General features: G+C 51.7%; 1 protein-coding gene across 1 annotated transcript; it reads right to left on the bottom strand.

Annotated features, from left to right (window-relative positions):
* Positions 1-489: 489 nt before the first annotated feature.
* Positions 490-2566, bottom strand: LOC141041760 (uncharacterized). The gene has a single exon (XM_073508965.1). The coding sequence runs from the start codon at positions 2503-2505 to the stop codon at positions 1828-1830; it is 678 nt and encodes a 225-aa protein (XP_073365066.1). The 5' UTR covers positions 2506-2566; the 3' UTR covers positions 490-1827.
* Positions 2567-18508: the final 15942 nt, after the last annotated feature.

Genomic DNA, 18508 nt, shown 5'->3' with positions numbered 1-18508 from the left:
CCGCACAAGAGCATTGGTAGTGCACATAGTGGCCTCTGCCTGAGCACCATTGCTGAGGAAGAGAGGCGTGCGACAATGACGCAGCCCTCAGTTTTGCGCATGGCGCGAGGCCGTCGAGGGCGCGGTGTAAAAGAGATGGAGCGCACATGGCTTGCGGAGGGCACGAAAGGCAGCGAGGGAGGCGAGCAGCGAAAGAAGCACCTCCTGCCAGTGACGACGACGTCTGCAAGGAACATGGCAAGCGGGGTTGCGAGCCCGTCTATGGCCTTCTTAACGAGCTCAATATTCACGGGTGCACATCAGTCTGCACTCGCCGCCGTCCGGCAACCCATCTAGGCGCGACAACGCCATGAAGCAAAGGCGAGGCGACATGTACAGTGGCACGGGCAGGGGCGTGCTAACATCCTTTGTCGCCGTTGGGTGAACACATGCAAGATGTTGGAGAAAATGCCTGCTAGTATATGATAGGGAGATAGGATAAGGAGGGAGAAAATCGGTCACACATCAGCGGTTCCTCATGTTTTTAGTTTTGGACGAAAGTTACCCAGTGTTGAGACACGAGGGACTAAATGTTTCCCAAAATATTTGAGGAGGCAAATGTAGACTTTCAATAAACTTAAGGGACCAAAAATATACTTTCCTCTTAATGGTGTAGGGACTCTGATTGACTTTCCTTTTATCTCTTTGCAGGAAATTTGTGATTAGATGTAAATATTTGTTGGTGCTGTTTTTTTTTTGTGCGCGCATGTGTGATGATCTGCTGCGAATTCACAGGTGGGGATTAAAAAATTCCCCTGTATAACAGATAAACAATTTGTTTGTTCGGTTTGAGGGCGTCGAGGGTATTCATGAAAACCATGGTTGTGGTGGTGAGATACTACCTCTTTGTACTTCCTCCTTTCGAAAATACTTATCACAAAGATAGATAAAAATAGATGCATCTATCTAGAACTAAAATACGTTAGATACATATAAATCATCACTTCTTACCACCCTTAAGTCGGAAGGAAAGCTACAAATACCATAGGGAGATAATACGTTGTTTCCGGAAAAAGCATGTATCGAACACCCCAAAAAGGAAAAGTCTGAATTGGCATCACGTTGCAAGTGCATGTACTATGTACCATCCAAAATGTTTCAGACAAACAAACAGAGTCTGAAAGATTGCCTGACAAATTGGACACAAAACACTCTGTTTTACTAACCACTTGTATCACACAACTTTACAAAGTCCTCTATGCTCGTACTATGACTATCAAATCTTGCCGGCCAACATACTGGTCAAAAGCAACAGTGGCAAGAATAAGTTGATGATTATAAGTACTCCTACAGTTCATTTCGTTGTCCATGATCGGAGACAAAAATAAACTGTGATACAACCAGAAAGATAAACCTGTTTACAGATAAAGGATGTAAGCACGAATCCATTAGTTAATTATAAACTCATAAGTCATAACCGGGCACGCAAACTTACTTACACCTTGTGCGACCGGTTGCTTATGCTTGTGTTGCCACCGAGCGCTCGATTTGCTGCTCAACTAGAGAAGATGATAAAGCAGAGGCAGGCACTGGTGCAGTGGTGCTACGTCTTCCGGCGCTCAGTCAGGTCCGCCGGCAATATGTCACCTGCCCCAACTGCCACGACAGTTTTTACTATTCAGGAGACACTTGCTGCTTCACCGGGAGAAGCATCGACGCGCATCACAGAGCGCCAATCTGGAACGACGCTCTCGTGCCATGACTTGAGTGACCTCCACAAACGCACGGTGATGCACGAGAACAAGGGTTTGAGTCGTGCGCTCAGCTGTCTCTCATCACCGGCGTCGCTCATACCATTTGGGCCGGCAACGGCAACGGCGACGGCGCCAAGACAATGCACCGGCAGACCGGGCACGTCGCGTGCTCGAGCAGCCACGGGTCGATGCACTGCTGGTGGAACATGTGCAGGCACGCCGGCAGCCGCTTCACCGTGTCCCCCTTCTCCACCTCCCCGAGGCAGACGGCGCACTCCGACGCGCCGCCGCCGCCGCCCTCCGGCTGCTCGTACGCCAGGATGTCATGCGCCGTCGCCGCCCGCGCGCCGCCAAGCACCGGTGGCTCCCGGGCCAGCACGGGCATGCCACTCTGCATTGGGTCCAGAAACTGCGGCAGAGCGCCGCCGCCGCCGCCGCTGCTACTGCCGCCTCGGCGTCGGCGCCGTTGCCTGGACCGGCACGGCAGGCAGAGAAGCCGCCCCGCGGCGCGGAGGTGCCGCAGGAGCTCTCCGTCCAGGCACCGGCGCAGCGTGGACCACGGGAGGAGGCTGCCGCAGAAGGCCCTGTACACACAGGCGACGAGGCAGGCCCAGAAGAGGAGGAAGAGCGTGACCACGACGACGGAGCCCTTGCTCCGGTGGGGCTCCCGCGCCAGCTTGACGAGCACGTAGACGAAGAGGGCCGTCCCGCCGATGCAGACGGTGTTGGCGATGGCCTGCCCGTACACGCGTGAGAAGCAATCCCTGGCCATGGCCTCTGTTGTCTCGACCGTAAACCAGCCACCACCTATACTCCTTCCGTAGCAATTCACCGGCCGATGGGCACGCAGTTTCTCTGGAATTTCGAGGTCTCTGCGCGCGGGGGTGCCTCGTATACTAGCAAGTCTTGGCGCAAGAATTCCGTTTGCGTACAGACGAAGCAAGCAACGAGACGACTGACCGGGCGGTTAATGTTGTACAGCAGTACTTCCACACTTTGATACGGCATCGCGTAGATATATTGTATTATATGTGCGCGTATCGGCAGCGTTTCTACGGCGACCTTATACGAAGGTGCTGTGCTCGAGGTCAGGATAACCTCGTCATCTTCTCCCTCTGTTGAGCATTGCTACACGTACGCAGAATATCTACGATTTCTGTATGAAGTAGTATGGCCACCATTAATCAATGCTGGCTCAAGGTGAGTTCACAGTGGATTACACTATCGTACCAAATCGGACCAGTTTTCATTGTACGTGAGGCACTTCCGCCCTCTGTTTGCCTCTGACACCTGAATAACATCGTGTGCGCGTAGTCGTATCCGTCGCCTTGTCGGAATGCAAGGCCGATGCAACATTTAGAGCAACTCCAACGGGCCGACCCAAACGGACGGCGCTTTTGTCTGCTTTTTGTCCGTTTGGGTCGGCCCGGCGGACACAAACGTCCGGCGCTGTGTTTGGGTCGGCGCGAGTGCCCAACGCTGGGCCGACCCATTTCGTCGGCGCGCCCAAAAAAAGTATTGCAAGCATTTTAAAAATAAAAACAGGCATTTAATTAAACATAAAAGCCAGCCACGAAGGCCGGCGAAAGTCCACATTACATTAATTAAACACTAAAAACTAGATGACACGCTGCCCTAGGCGTCCTCGTCGGTGGCGGCGTCTGCGTCGGGACCCGTGAGGTCGATCAACGTCGGCGCAGGGCCGGCCCAGGGGAACGCCGTGTTCCAGAGGGCGGCGATGTCGGGCTGTACCGCCGCTGCCTGGGCCTTGCGCGCCTCCTCTTCGGCCTCACGCTCGAGCATCTTCAGGCGCTCGCCCTCCCGACGCTCCTCGGCCAGCCGAAGACGGCGCCAGTGGTCGAGGTAGGCCGCCTCCTGCTTCTTCGTCGCCCCGAGCCAGATCGGCGGAGCGCTGACTGATACGTCTCCAACGTATCTATAATTTATGAAGTATTCATGCTATTATATTATTCATCTTGGATGTTTAATGGGCTTTACTATGCACTTTTATATGATTTTTGGGACTAACCTATTAACCGAGAGCCCAGTGCCAGTTCATGTTTTTCCCTTGTTTCAGTGTTTTGCAGAAAAGGAATATCAAACGGAGTCCAAACGGAATGAAACCTTCGGGAGAGTTATTTTTGGAACGGAAGCAATCCAGAAGACTTGTAGTATACGTAAGGGAAGCAACGAGGAAGGCACGAGGCAGGGGGCGCGCCCACCCCCCTGGGCGCACCCTCCACCCTCGTGTTCCCCTCGTGGCTCCCCTGACCGACTTCTTTCGCCTATATATATCCATATACCCTAAAACCATCGGGGAACAGAATAGATCGGGAGTTCCGCCGCCGCAAGCTTCTGTAGCCACCAAAAACCAATCGGAACCCTGTTCCGGCACCGTGCCGGAGGGGGGATCCCTCACCGGTGGCCATCTTCATCATCCCGGCGCTCTCCATGACGAGGAGGGAGTAGTTCAGCCTCGGGGCTGAGGGTATGTACCAGTAGCTATGTGTTTGATCTCTCTCTCTCTCTCATGTTCTTGAGGTGGTACGATCTTGATGTATCGCGAGCTTTGCTATTATAGTTGGATCTTATGATGTTTCTCCCCCTCTACTCTCTTATAATGGATTGAGTTTTCCCATTAAAGTTATCTTATCGGATTGAGTCTTTAAGGATTTGAGAATACTTGATGTATGTCTTGCATGTGCTTATCTATGGTGACAAGGGATATCATGTGATCCACTTGATGTATGTTTTGATGATCAACTTGCGGGTTCAGTGACCTTGTGAACTTATGCATAGGGGTTGGCACACGTTTTCGTCTTGACTCTCCGGTAGAAACTTTGGGGCACTCTTTGAAGTTCTTTGTGTTGGTTGAATAGATGAATCTGAGATATTGGGATGCATATCGTATAATCATACCCACGGATACTTGAGGTGGCATTGGAGTATCTAGGTGGCATTAGGGTTTTGGTTGATTTGTGTCTTAAGGTGTTATTCTAGTACGAACTCTATGATAGATCGAACGGAAAGAATAGCTTCGCGTTATTTTACTACGGACTCTTGAATAGATAGATCAGAAAGGATTACTTTGAGGTGGTTTTGTACCCTACCATAATCTCTTCGTTTGTTCTCCGCTATTAGTGACTTTGGAGTGACTCTTTGTTGCATGTTGAGGGATAGTTATATGATCCAATTATGTTATTATTGTTGAGAGAACTTGCACTAGTGAAAGTATGAACCCTAGGCCTTGTTTCCTAGCATTGCAATACCGTTTACGCTCACTTTTATCATTAGTTACCTTGCTGTTTTTATAATTTCAGATTACAAAAACCTATATCTACCATCCATATTGCACTTGTATCATCATCTCTTCACCGAACTAGTGCACCTATACAATTTACCATTGTATTGAGTGTGTTGGGGACACAAGAGACTCTTTGTTATTTGGTTGCAGGGTTGCTTGAGAGAGACCATCTTCATCCTACGCCTCCCACGGATTGATAAACCTTAGGTCATCCACTTGAGGGAAATTTGCTACTGTCCTACAAACCTCTGCACTTGGAGGGCCAACAACGTCTACAAGAAGAAGGTTGCGTAGTAGACATCAAGCTCTTTTCTGGCGCCGTTGCCGGGGAGGCTAGGTAAGCGGCACTCACACCCCGTCAACTAAGTTCTTTTCTGGCGCCGTTCCCGGGGAGGTGAGTGCTTGAAGGTATATCTTTAGATCTTGCAATCAAATCTTTTTGTTTCTTGTTTTAGCACTAGTTTAGTTTATAATAGAAAACTACAAAAAATGGAATTGAGTTTGCGTCATACGCTTCATCTTTTTAAGATCTTTCATGAGAATGATGGAAAGGAAAATTGTGCTCAAGTACTAGAAGAAGAATTACGTAGAATGCTTGGAAAAGAATATGTGAATGATGAGCATGATTGCAATGTTGTTAGTATGAATTCTTTGAATACCCATGATGCTAATGATATGCAAAGCCACAAGCTTGGGGATGCTATGTTTGATAAAGATGATATGTTTAGTCCCCCAAGTTTTGATGAGCAAATTTATTATGATGAAAGCATGCCTCCTATCTATGATGATTATTGTGATGACACGTATGCTTTAAAGAATAATGATAACCATGAAACTTGTCAACTTGATCTTAATTTTCAATCACATGATAGTTATTTTGTTGAGTTTGCTCCCACTATTATTCATGAGAAGAATTTTGCTTATGTGGAGAGTAGTAAATTTTCTATGCTTGTAGATCATGAAAATAATGCTTTAGGTGCTGGTTATATTGTTGAATTCATTCATGATGCTACTGAAAATTATTATGAGGGGGATCATATGCTTCTACAAATTGCAATAATAATAAGTTTCCTCTCTATGTGTTGAAAATCTTGAAGATATGCTTGTTTTGCTTTCCTATGCTAGTTGATTCTTGTTTCCATAAATTGTTTGCTCACAAAATCCCTATGCATAGGAAGTAGGTTAGACTTAAATGTGCTAGTCATATTCTTCATGATGCTCTTGAGGGAAATTTGCTACTGTCCTACAAACCTCTGCACTTGGAGGCCCAACAACGTATACAAGAGAAGGTTGCGTAGTAGACATCACTGACCCACTCGCGCACTACTCCGGTTCAGGAGTAGCGCTCGAGGTAGGCCGGCTCCTCCGGCTCGGCTTTGGGCGGGGACGGCGGGGTCACCGGCGGCACGACGCAGTTGCCCGCCGCGGAGAGGGCCATGGCCTCCGCCATGGCAGCCTCGAAAGCCGCCTCATCCGCCTCCCTCCACCGCTCCTCCTCCTCGCTCTCCTTAATGGCTGAGGGAGTCCTGGATTAGGGGGTCCTCGGACTGCCGGACTATATACTTCGGCCGGACTGTTGGACTATGAAGATACAAGATTGAAGACTTCGTCCCGTGTCCGGATGGGACTCTCCTTGGCGTGGAAGGCAAGCTTGGCAATTCGGATATGTAGATCTCCTCCCTTGTAACCGACTTTGTGTAACGCTAGCCCCCTCCAGTGTCTATATAAACCGGAGGGTTTAGTCCGTAGGACAAGAACAATCATGATCATAGGCTAGCTTCGAGGGTTTAGCCTCTACGATCTCGTGGTAGATCAACTCTTGTAATACTCATATCATCAAGATCAATCAAGCAGGAAGTAGGGTATTACCTCCATCGAGAGGGCCCGAACCTGGGTGAACATTGTGTCCCCCGCCTCCTGTTACCATCCGCCTTAGACGCACAGTTCGGGACCCCCTACCCGAGATCCGCCGGTTTTGACACCGACATTGGTGCTTTCATTGAGAGTTCCACTGTGCCGTCACCATAAGGCTTGACGGCTCCTTCGATCATCAGCAACGATGCGATCCAGGGTGAGGTTTTTCTCCCCGGACAGATCTTCGTATTCGGCGGCTTCGTACTGCGGGCCAACTCCCTTGGCCATCTGGAGCAGATCGAAAGCTACGCCCCTGGCCATCAAGTCAGGTTGGGAAGCTTGACCTATACTGTCGACATCCGCGGAGACTTGATCTTCGACAGATTCGAGCCCATGTCAGGTGCGCCGCACAGTCACGAAGAGCATGACTTAGCTCTGCCGTCGGACAATGTTCGGGAGATCACACCTGCGGCTACTCCGGCCCTCAATCCGGAGCAGATTGCGCCGTCCGAGGACGGGTGCATGGACCCCGCCACAGAGGTCGCGCACTCAGCGGCGATAGAGCCGAATGCTGACTTCACCCCCTATGAGACCTGTGCCGCCGGACACTTGGATTCGTCCCCGGCCACAGGCTCCGAACCGCCTGCGTCCGTGCCTATCGAATCTGATTGGGCACCGATCATGGAGTTTTCCTCTGCGGATATCTTTCAGCACTCACCCCTGGGCGGAGTGTTAAATTCATTAAGGTCTCTCTCCTTGTCAGGAGACCCTTGGCCGAACTATGTCTGGCTTGAGTGGGAAGCGGACAACGAAGAAATTCGTTCCCCACCCACCACCCACTTAATAGCCACTGTCGACGACTTAACCGACATGCTCGATTTCGGCTCCGAAGACATCGACGTTATGGACGACGATGTAGGAGACGATCAGGAACCACCGCCCACAGGGCGCTGGACTGCCACCTCATCATATGATATATATACATGGTGGACACCCCCAAAGAAGGCGATGGCGATAAGGCAACGGAGGATAATCCCTCCGAGAAGAAACCCAGGCACCGGCGTCAGCGGCGCCGCTCTAAGCCCCGCCATAGCAAAAGCAGCGATACCGGCACAAGAGACAAGAACGCTGCGGATAGTGCCGAAGACGAAGACAACCCCTTCCAGCCAGATTTCGAGCCGGAGGATGGGCAAGCTAGCCCTAAGGAACAGGCAGCAGACGGAGAATTAGAGGATGACAATTACATGCCTCTCTCCGAAGACGAGGTGAGCTTCGGCGACGAAGAGTTTATCGTGCCTGAGGATCCCGTTGAGTAGGAGCGCTTCAAGCGCCGGCTTATAGCCACAGCAAAAAGCCTGAAGAAAAAGCAACAACAGCTTCAAGCTGACCAAGATCTGCTAGCGGATAGATGGACTGAGGTCCTGGCGGCCGAGGAATACGAACTCGAACGCCCAACCAAAAGTTACCCAAAGCGCAGGTTGCTACCCCAACTCGAGGAGGAAGCATTAAAACCTACGCTTCCAGCGTATGATGCGGCTGACCGGCCACCTCGTGGCCGAGACAAAGCGGCATATCAGGCCGAAGTACAGCCCGCACCCCGCCGCCAGTTAAACAAAAATACCAAGGCCCGGGGTAACACGCAGGACCTGCGAGACGTATTGGAAAACAAAGCAGGACATACAAGATCGATCTACGGATCACACGGGCGCGCCCCAACGCGTGACGATGACCGTCATGCCGGATATACTAAAAGCAAATCCGGCCGGGCCGAATACAGCAGACAAGACTCGTATGAACTGCGCCGTGATATAGCCCGGCACAGAGGCGCCGCACACCCCTTATGCTTCACTGATGAAGTAATGGATCACGAATTCCCATAAGGTTTTAAACCCGTGAACATTGAATCATATGATGGTACAACAGACCCCGCGGTATGGATTGAAGATTTCCTCCTCCACATCCACATGGCCCGCGGTGACGATCTACATGCCATCAAGTACCTCCCATTAAAACTCAAAGGACCTGCTCGACATTGGCTCAACAGCCTGCCGGCAAAGTCCATAGACAGTTGGGAGAATTTGGAAGACGCATTCCTTGACAACTTCCAAGGCACTTATGTGCGACCTCCGGATGCTGATGACTTGAGTCACATAACACAATAGCCAGGGGAATCAGCCAGGAAATTCTGGACTCGGTTCCTAACCAAAAAGAACCAAATTGTCGACTGTCCGGATGCCGAGGTCTTAGCGGCATTCAAGCATAACATCCGTGACGAGTGGCTTGCCCGACATCTCGGCCAAGAGAAGCCGAAGTCCATGGCAGCCCTCACGACACTCATGACCCGCTTTTGCGCGGGCGAGGGCAGCTGGCTGGCTTGCAGCAACAATACGTCAAGAAACCCTGGCAATTCAGATGCCAAAGATAGCAACGGCAGGTTACGTCGCAACAGAAACAAGCGCCGCAACAACGGCGACAACCCGAAGACACGGCAGTTAATGCCGGATTCAGTGGCTCTAAATCCGGTCAGCGGAAAAAGCCATTCAAAAGAAGCAATCCGGGCCCGTCCAGTTTGGACCGCATACTCGATCGCTCATGTCAAATTCATGGCACCCCCGATAAGCCAGCCAACCACACTAACAGAGAATGCTGTTCAAACAGGCCGGCAAGTTGAATACCGAAAATAAGGAAAAGGGGCTGCATAGCGACGATGAGGAGAAGCCCCGGCCGCCGAACACAGGAGGACAGAAGAAATTTCCTCCCCAAGTGAAAACGGTGAACATGATATACGCAACCCATATTCCCAAGAGGGAACGGAAGCGTGCACTAAGGGACGTCTATGCGATGGAGCCAGTCGCCCCAAAGTTCAACCCATGGTCTTCTTGTCCGATCACTTTTGATCGTAGGGACCACCCCACTAGTATCCGTCATGGTGGTTCTGCCGCATTGGTTCTTGATCCCATCATTGACGGATTTCACCTCACTCGAGTCCTTATGGACGGTGGCAGCAGCCTGAACCTGCTCTATCAGGATACAGTGCGCAAAATGGTATAGACCCCTCGAGGATCAAACCCACAAAAACCATCTTCAAGGGTGTCATACCAGGTGTAGAGGCCTGTTGCACGGGCTCAATCACACTGGAAGTGGTCTTCGGATCTCCGGACAACTTCCGGAGCGAGGAGTTAATCTTCGATATCGTCCCCTTCCGCAGTGGCTATCACGCACTACTCGGACGAACCGCATTTGCTAGATTCAATGCGGTACCGCATTATGCATACCTCAAGCTCAAAATGCCCGGACCTCGCAGAGTTATAACAGTTAATGGAAACACAGAGCGCTCGCTCCGCACGGAGGAGCACACTGCGGCCCTCGCAGCGGAAGTACAAAGCAGCCTTCTGAGGCCAACCGCCAATTCAGAAAAAGGCCCCCGGAAACCTTCAAGCGAGTCCGGAGTAACCTGCAACAGGATCTCCAGGCACGTTTAGAGCTCGGATAGCAATTCGGCCTCCATCGTAGTCCCAGTCAAGCGGCAAAATTTGTGCCGCGCGTACATAACTACGCACTCAAGATACCATGGGCATAGGCGGAGGCACGGCTATGGCACGTCCCACAATGCGGCTCAACCGCCCCAGGGGCCGTATACCTTTATCATTTTCTCTCTTTCAGGACCTTACTCTCTGGAAGCCCTTTCCGGCAGTCTGATTGTTGCACCCATTACGGGAAGGAAATACCAAGGAAGCAAGAAGCTCTGACGTACAAGGGAATTCCCAGGTGGTCTCTGATAACGATCGATGTACCTATTTTTACATACCCATACGCAGCTTGCCCTTGGATAGGACATGTCAAATAGTCCTATTTTTTGCTTATTGCACTAATTGTATACGTACGCTTTGACGTATTATTTAAATAACAATGTATAGCGTTAAGCCTATTATTGCATTTATTTTTTTCCTTGTCTACTTATTTACGACAGATGGCACTCGTACATTCTGGTACGACCAGTGCGCCAGAGGCTTCAGTGTACCCCATAACACGGCGCAAAAAGTCCGAACACTTTCGACAGTGCGGCACCCCGAACTTATAGCATTATATGCATCAACTCTGAATCATGTCTTGGGTCAATAGTTGGGTTTGCCCGGCTCCCATGTTTTGGTACCTTACGTTCCGCTATATCGGCTAAGGTAGCACTGGGAGAACTACTACGATTGTGTCCCGGTTCTTCCGGATGAGCACCTCAGTAGAGAAAGCCGAAAACTGACTGTCATGATAAGGCGAGAGCTGGTCGCTGTTCGAGAGGTCTCAAATCCTTAATGATTTTTTCCGCTTCGGGCGAGGAGTCGGCCTTGTCCGATTTAGGCGTACATAGCGCCCCAAGTTTGGCCTTCCGAATACAAGGGGCTTCGCCAAAATTTAAAATTGTGGACTTCTATGGCTAAGTGGGAGTGATAAAGCTTTATAGTCTGATTACCTGGTTCGCTGTGCTGAACACCTCCTTCGAAGGACCCAAAACTGGGATAAAGAGTGATCAGGTTTATCCCGAACACCTCAGTACTAGTTACATGGGGACATAAGCCAACGACTGGCCAACTATCAGATTTTATAAACGGCCGCACAGAAGGTAATATTTTAAGTTAACAAAGCGTTACATAGCGCACATGAACTCGTTTCATATTACAGGATCACATGAGTACATTCATTCAAATATTACATCCTTAGCGCATTCCTCTGCCACAAGGCGAGCACCCTTCAAGACACTGTCATAATAATTTTCGGGGTGGCGATGCTCCTTGCCCTCCGGCGGCCCCTCCTTCACCAGCTTTTCGGCGTCCATCTTAGCCCAGTGCACTTTCGCCCGGGCAAAAGCCTTGCGCGCACCCTCAATGCAGATGGACCGCTTTATGAATTCAAGCCGTGGGCAGGCATTCCTTACCAGGCCGAAATAGCTGCCAGGCAGGGGCTCGCCAGGCCACATCCAGATTATGAGGCCCCTCATGGCCAGTTCGGCCGCCTTGTGAAGCTCGACCAGTTGCTTCACCTGGTCGCTCAAGGGCATCGGATGTTCGGTCCTAGTATACTGAGACCAGAACAACTTCTCCGTCGAGCTCCCCTCCTATGCCCGGTAGAACCCCGCGGCATCCGACACACTGCGGGGTAGATCTGCGAACGCTCCTGGAGAGCTCCGAATTCGGGTAAGTAAAAGGAAAGTTTCCTTCACATGCTTGCTTTGCATAATGAATGCCTTACCCGCCGCTATCTTCTTAACCGCCTCAATTTCTTGGAGGGCCTTCTGGGCTTCGGCCTTGGCATTTTGTGCGTTCTTGAGGGCCTTTGCAAGCTCGGACCCTTGTGTCTTAGAGTCACGCTCCAAGGACTCGTACTTCTTGACATAGTCCTGGAGCTCTTGCTGCACCTCGCCGACTCGGGCCTCTTGCTTCTCGCGCTCGGCGCGTTCCTTGGCCGCTTTGTCTTCGGCCTCGGACAACGCCTTCTTCAGGGCCGCCACTTCGGTCGTGGCCCCTAGCAAAATTCATGACGATCCTATGATTTAACAACCATCTTCTTTTTTTATCGATATACAGACGGGGTATCACTTACCTTTGTTCTCCTCGAGCTGCCTCTTGGTAAGGCCGAGCTCTTCCTTGGACCGCTCAAGGTCCCGCTTCAGTGCGGCGACCTCCGCCGTGCGTGCGGCAACGGCCAGCAGCGAAGCCTGCTTATGCACATAGACATATTCTGATTAGACTCTTGTGATTATCATTTGATCCTCTGTTCGGCCTTTCTTTGTGAACACCAAACAGAGCATCAGGGGCTACTGTCTATGCTGTAACATTTTCTCATAATTTGAGTACTTACCTCAAAGCCTGTTAGGAGGCTGGCACAGGCTTCAGTCAATCCGCTTTTGGTGGACTGAACCTTCTTGACCACCGCACTCATGATAGTGCGGTGCTCTTCGTCAATGGAAGCGCCGCGAAGCGCTTCCAGCAAGTTGTCCAATGCCTTTGGATGGACAGAGGCCATCGGCACGGACGGCTTGCCCCTCTTAGCGAGGGGTCGCCTGACAGAATCCAGAACCACTGGAGGTTCCGGTGCAGTATTCGGCCGGGGGCTAGACTTACTACCCCCACTGCCCATGGGAGTCTTGCCCCTCCCGCGCCCAGCGTCCGGAATGTCGCCTTGGGGCGCCTCCAGAACTGCCTCCCCTTGGGTCAGTGCCCTTTGAGACAACACCTCGGCGTCGTCCGTAGGGCGGGGAGAGGAGGCGGTCGGGAGTGAATCGCTCTTCATCTCCGACGAGCCCAAAGACTCCTCCGAAGAGGATACGTCGATATGGGCTCTGAATGGACTGCATGATCATGTTCGGCTTGATAAGAAGCAATAAAATAAAACATACCAAGAACTATTATGGTATCCGGATACTCACGACTTCGCCAGGGGCTTGTCCCTGGGTAACCACTCATCGTCGCTAAAAGCGGCCGCTGTGGAGCAGTCCGGAAGGAGGGTCCTTCCCTTCTTGGACCCTTCGGCCTCCCCAGATGGGGCGGCCTTCCTTTTCTTGTCTCCCTCGACTGGGCGGGGAGAACTTTCCTCTTCCTCCTCCTCGTTTTCGTGGGAGGAGTGCGCCTCGGTGTTTTCGGACGATGAGTCCGATATGACCTTGCGCCGGAGACCTTTTCTGGTCCCTGTGGCCTTCTTCTCTGGCGCCTCATAAGGCGCTGGAACCAGCATCTCCGTTAGGAGAGCATCTGCTGGATCTTCGGGCAGGGGGGCTGGACAGTCGATCTGCTCCGTTGTCGCTACCCAGTCCTGTTAAAATGACATGGAGGCTCAGACCCCCTCACACTATTATGCCGGGCAAAGAAACATTTTGTGAGATATAAAAGACTTACCGAATTGGCGGGGCGCTTTGCGCTGAGTCCGCGATCCTCAGTAAGAGGAGGAGGTACCTCGGCGCCCTTGAACAACACCTTCCAGACGTCTTTGTGCGTCGTGTCAAAAAGCTCTCGCAGCATCTGGTGCTCGGCCGGGTCAAACTCCCACATATTGAATGCCCGTCTTTGGCACGGGAGGATTCGGCGGAAGAGCATGACCTGGACCACGTTGACAAGCTTGATTTTCTTGCTTATTGTATTCTTGATACATTTCTGTAGTCCGGTCAGCTCCACCGACGAACCCCAGGACATGCCCTTCTCTTTCCAGGAGGTGAGCCGCATGGGGATGCCGGATTGAAATTCGGGGGCCGCCACCCAGTTGGTGTCGGGCGGCTCGGTGATGTAGAACCACCCCGATTGCCACCCCTTCACGGTCTCGACATAGGAGCCTTCGATCTAGGTGACGTTGGGCATTTTGCCCACCATGGCGCCTCCGCACTCCGCCTGCTGACCGACTACCACCTTTGGCTTCACGTTGAAGGTCTTCAGCCATAGGCCGAAGTGGGGCTTGATGCGAAGGAAGGCCTCGCACACGACGATAAACGCCGAGATGTTGAGGATGAAGTTAGGGGCCAGATCATGGAAGTCCAGCCCATAGTAAAACATGAGCCCGCGGACAAACGGGTGGAGGGGAAATCCCAGTCCGCGGACGAAGTGGGTAAGAAATACCACCCTCTCATGGGGTTCTGGAGTAGGGACGATCTGCCCTGCGTCTGGGAGCCGGTGCGCGATGTCTGCGGCCAGGTATCCGGCTCCCCGGAGCTTCGTAATGTCCTCCTCCGTAACGGAGGAGACCATCCACTTGCCCCCGCTCCGGACATGCTTAGAATGGCTTTGCGGAGAGGATGAGAACTTGGGCGCTGGAGCTCGAGTGCGTATGAGTGGGCAGGGGAAGAAGGCGTGGGTAAAAAAGATGAATCCTTGTCCATTTATAAGGGCGGAAGAAACTATGCGCCTCCCCACCTGCATAGTAAACTCGCTTATTCCCCAAGCGCCGTAATTGATGGCGCGGTTGGGTTACCCACACCCGTATTGACGAGAATCCCGTGATAAGGGGACACGATCTCTGCTTCGACAAGACGTGCCAAGGAAACCGCCTCGCAATATGTGCGGTAGCTGGTTGAGAAAAACGGTTCGAATAATGACCGGGCCATGGCGTGATGTCACGCTATGAAATGTGTCAGCAGATTAGATTCGTGGGATGTTATACTCTCAACGGTGGTATGTGGAATTTGTTTTGTAGAGCCGGACACGATCCTTGTGTTCGAAATCTTCTATGGAGTATTCGGAGGAAGAACCCGCCTTGCAATGCCGAAGACAATCTGCGCACCGGACTCATCGTCATTGAAGCCTGGTTCAGGGGCTACTGAGGGAGTCCTGGATTAGGGGGTCCTCGGACTGCCGGACTATATACTTCGGCCGGACTGTTGGACTATGAAGATACAAGATTGAAGACTTTGTCCCGTGTCCGGATGGGACTCTCCTTGGCGTGGAAGGCAAGCTTGGCAATCCGGATCTGTAGATCTCCTCCCTTGTAACCGACTCTGTGTAACCTAGCCCCCTCCGGTGTCTATATAAACCGGAGGGTTTAGTCCGTAGGACAAGAACAATCATAATCATAGGCTAGCTTCTAGGGTTTAGCCTCTACGATCTCGTGGTAGATCAACTCTTGTAATACTCATATCATCAAGATCAATCAAGCAGGAAGTAGGGTATTACCTCCATCGAGAGGGCCCGAACCTGGGTAAACATTGTCCCCCGCCTCCTGTTACCATCCGCCTTAGACGCACAGCTCGAGACCCCCTACCTGAGATCCGCCGGTTTTGACACCGACAATGGCCGCCTGGTAGGCGGCCTCGGCCTCCTGGTCCTCATCGCGGACGACGAGCGCGGGCGGCGGCAGGCTATGGTCGACCCCGCGGACGCCGCGTCGCCTCGCCTCCTCGTGCTCGAAGGCGAACCATCGAGCCCAGTTGGGCGAGTCGACGGCGAAGTGCGGTTCGGCGCGCTGCTCCGACGTCAGCAACGCCCGCCGGCGCCGCACCTCCTCCACATGGGCCCTCGCTGTCCGCGGCGCCGTCGGCACTGGGATCCTCTCCGGATGCAAATGCCAGTCATGCGGCAGCGTCACGTCGGGGTACGGCAGAGGCACGCGGTGGTGCCAGTGCCACTCGGCCTGGTGCAATGGCACGTTGATGCGCTGCCTCTGCCGGGGAGCGCGCGCCGACGTGGGGAGGGCGGGGAGGGAGGGGGGGATGGCGGGAGGGGGCCTTGCCCTTGCGGCTGCTGCCGAGGCCAGAGAAGAAGCCCAAGCTGGCGGTGGCTAGGGTTGTCACCGGCGTGGGGGCAGGGGTGGCCAGATGGGGACGGGAGGGGGAGTGGTAGTGGATGAGGACGGCCCCGCCGCACGCCCGGCTTAAAAAGGGACGACCGCCGTTGCTGACGCGTGGGCCCAAGGTGGGCGGTCGTCACAAATTATGTTGACCGTCGTAGTTGGACGATCGCCAGGTGGGGACGCGGCGGACAGCGAGGAGACGCGCGGCCTGTCTGCTTCACGTCCGCGCCGATGCATTCCAAGTGCAATTTTGGGCCAGAAATGGGTCGGCGCGGATGCCGGGCGGACACGATTTGAGTTTGCGTCGGCGCGTTGGGCCGCCACTTTTGTCCGCGCCGACCCAAACGGACGCGGGTGGACGAAATGGGTCGCCCCATTGGAGTTGCTCTTATGAAGACGCTTGTCGTCGCATGCACACAGACACGGTCTTGCCCAGACGCAACCCATGATGCCGTGGCAATGCGCTGGGGGCATGCAAACGCGATTGATTATATTATGTGCGCAAGTTCAGCTGGTACCAAACTGAGAGAGGAGAGCCGAATACCAAGAGCTTAGATATGTATAGAAGGAGTGACAGAAACAAAGGGAAGGAGGACTGCAACATTGAAGAACTGGCAATGAAGAGGGCTGCTGAAAAAGATAAATTATGGTAAGGAAGACATATCTAATATACTCTAGGCTTCTCAAAAAACTTTATATGAGGTTGCTGCAAAAGTGGGTGTGAATCTAGGGGATGATATTGATAAGATTGAATATAATATCAATCTGGTTAAAATGCTTCAGAAAGCCAGATTAGACCTCTGGTGAACTAATAATAAGAAAAAAAAGAAGAGACCAGTATAAAACTTGGAAAAAATCAGAAGAAACCCTGGTAATTGACACAGGGGAACATGACATTGAGGAATTGATAGGAGGGGATATATAAAGTGGAGAGGAAGAAGAGATTGAAGGATGGGAGGAGTTCAGACATATGTTTTCTAATAAAAAAGATAGATCTTCCAGGAATTCTGGCAAGAAATCTATTATAAAAATCAAGAAAAAAGAAGGATCTGGTAAAAAAGAAGAAATAAATGAGAGGAGTTTTTTGGAATATTAGAGGTTTTGGGGGTGACATCAAAAAAAGGTTCATGAGGGAAATGGTTATGGATATGAAGGTAGACTTTATGGGACTACAAGAAACTACGAGAGAACAATTTTCTAAAAATTATCTACATGGGATTTGTGGGGGGGGGGGGGGAGATTTTCATTGGCACCATGTTCCTTCTAGAGGGAAATCTGGATGTTTACTGCTGGGGGTTAACTATACAACTTTATATGTCATTACTCATGAATATGGGGAATATCATATCAAAATGACTGTGCAAGATGTTAGAAATATGTTTATATGGGATTTGGTGGTTGTATATGGAGATGCACAGCCCTCTGGCAAAGCAAGATTTCTTGCTGAGCTATCTAGGATTTTCCAAAATAGTGTGAACCCCATCCTGATAGGAGGGGACTTCAACATTATTAGGAAAGCATCTGAAAAAAATAAACCCGGTACTCCAGGACACTGGAGTTTTCTTTTCAATGCTATCATAGAATAGGTAGGGGTTAGAGAGCTAGACATGCATGGAAGACAATATACTTGGGGTAACAATTTACCTCAATCTACTTTTGAAAAATTCGATAGAATTCTGTGTGATGTGGAATGGGAGGATACTTATCCTTTAACTGATGTCTCTGCTCTCTGTAGAGAAAAATCTGATCATGTGCCATTATTTCTGGATACTAGAGATATAATTAAAAATGATCCTTTATTCAGATTTGAAACCTCCTGGTTTCTTAGGGAAGGGCTAGATGAGTTAGTTATTAAAACCTAGAGAACAAATGGATCCAAAATCTCTAGCCTGGATAATTGGCAGACTAAGCTGAGAAGCTTGAGACCAGTTCTGAAAGGATGGAATAGAAATATGAATGCATGGTATAGGGAGCTTAGAGCAACTCTAGCAGACCCCGCATCCCACCCCGGCCCGCAAATATTTTTGCGGGGCACGGCAAATCTTCTCCCCCAACCTCTATCTTCACGGGCTGGGAGGCCGACCCGAGCTCAACCCCCATCTGCAGCGAGATTTGGCGGGAGGGACATTTCCACGCACCCTTTCCCGCTCCCCCACCCTCCGCCACCATTGCCCCGCCTCCACACGCCCCGGTGCTTCCTCCCTGGCCGTCCCTCACCGCCATGGACGACTCCCTGCTGTCCCCCGTCACCGTTGAGGTCGCGCACGCTCCTTCCCCTCGGGCGGATCTCGTCGCCGGCCATGTTGGCCCCACCGCGCCTGCCCGCAAGCGGCAGGGCAACGTGGTCGTGCAGGGC

Source organism: Aegilops tauschii, chromosome 1 (assembly GCF_002575655.3).
Source record: "Aegilops tauschii subsp. strangulata cultivar AL8/78 chromosome 1, Aet v6.0, whole genome shotgun sequence".
Taxonomy (NCBI): domain Eukaryota; kingdom Viridiplantae; phylum Streptophyta; class Magnoliopsida; order Poales; family Poaceae; genus Aegilops; species Aegilops tauschii.
The sequence above is the reverse complement of the archived record's forward strand: the minus strand, read 5'-3'. Positions and strand labels throughout refer to the sequence as shown.

Excerpts from the sequence above, each read along its gene's own strand:
- LOC141041760 (XM_073508965.1), bottom strand. The coding sequence starts at position 2,505 with ATGGCCAGGGATTGCTTCTCACGCGTGTACGGGCAGGCCATCGCCAAC.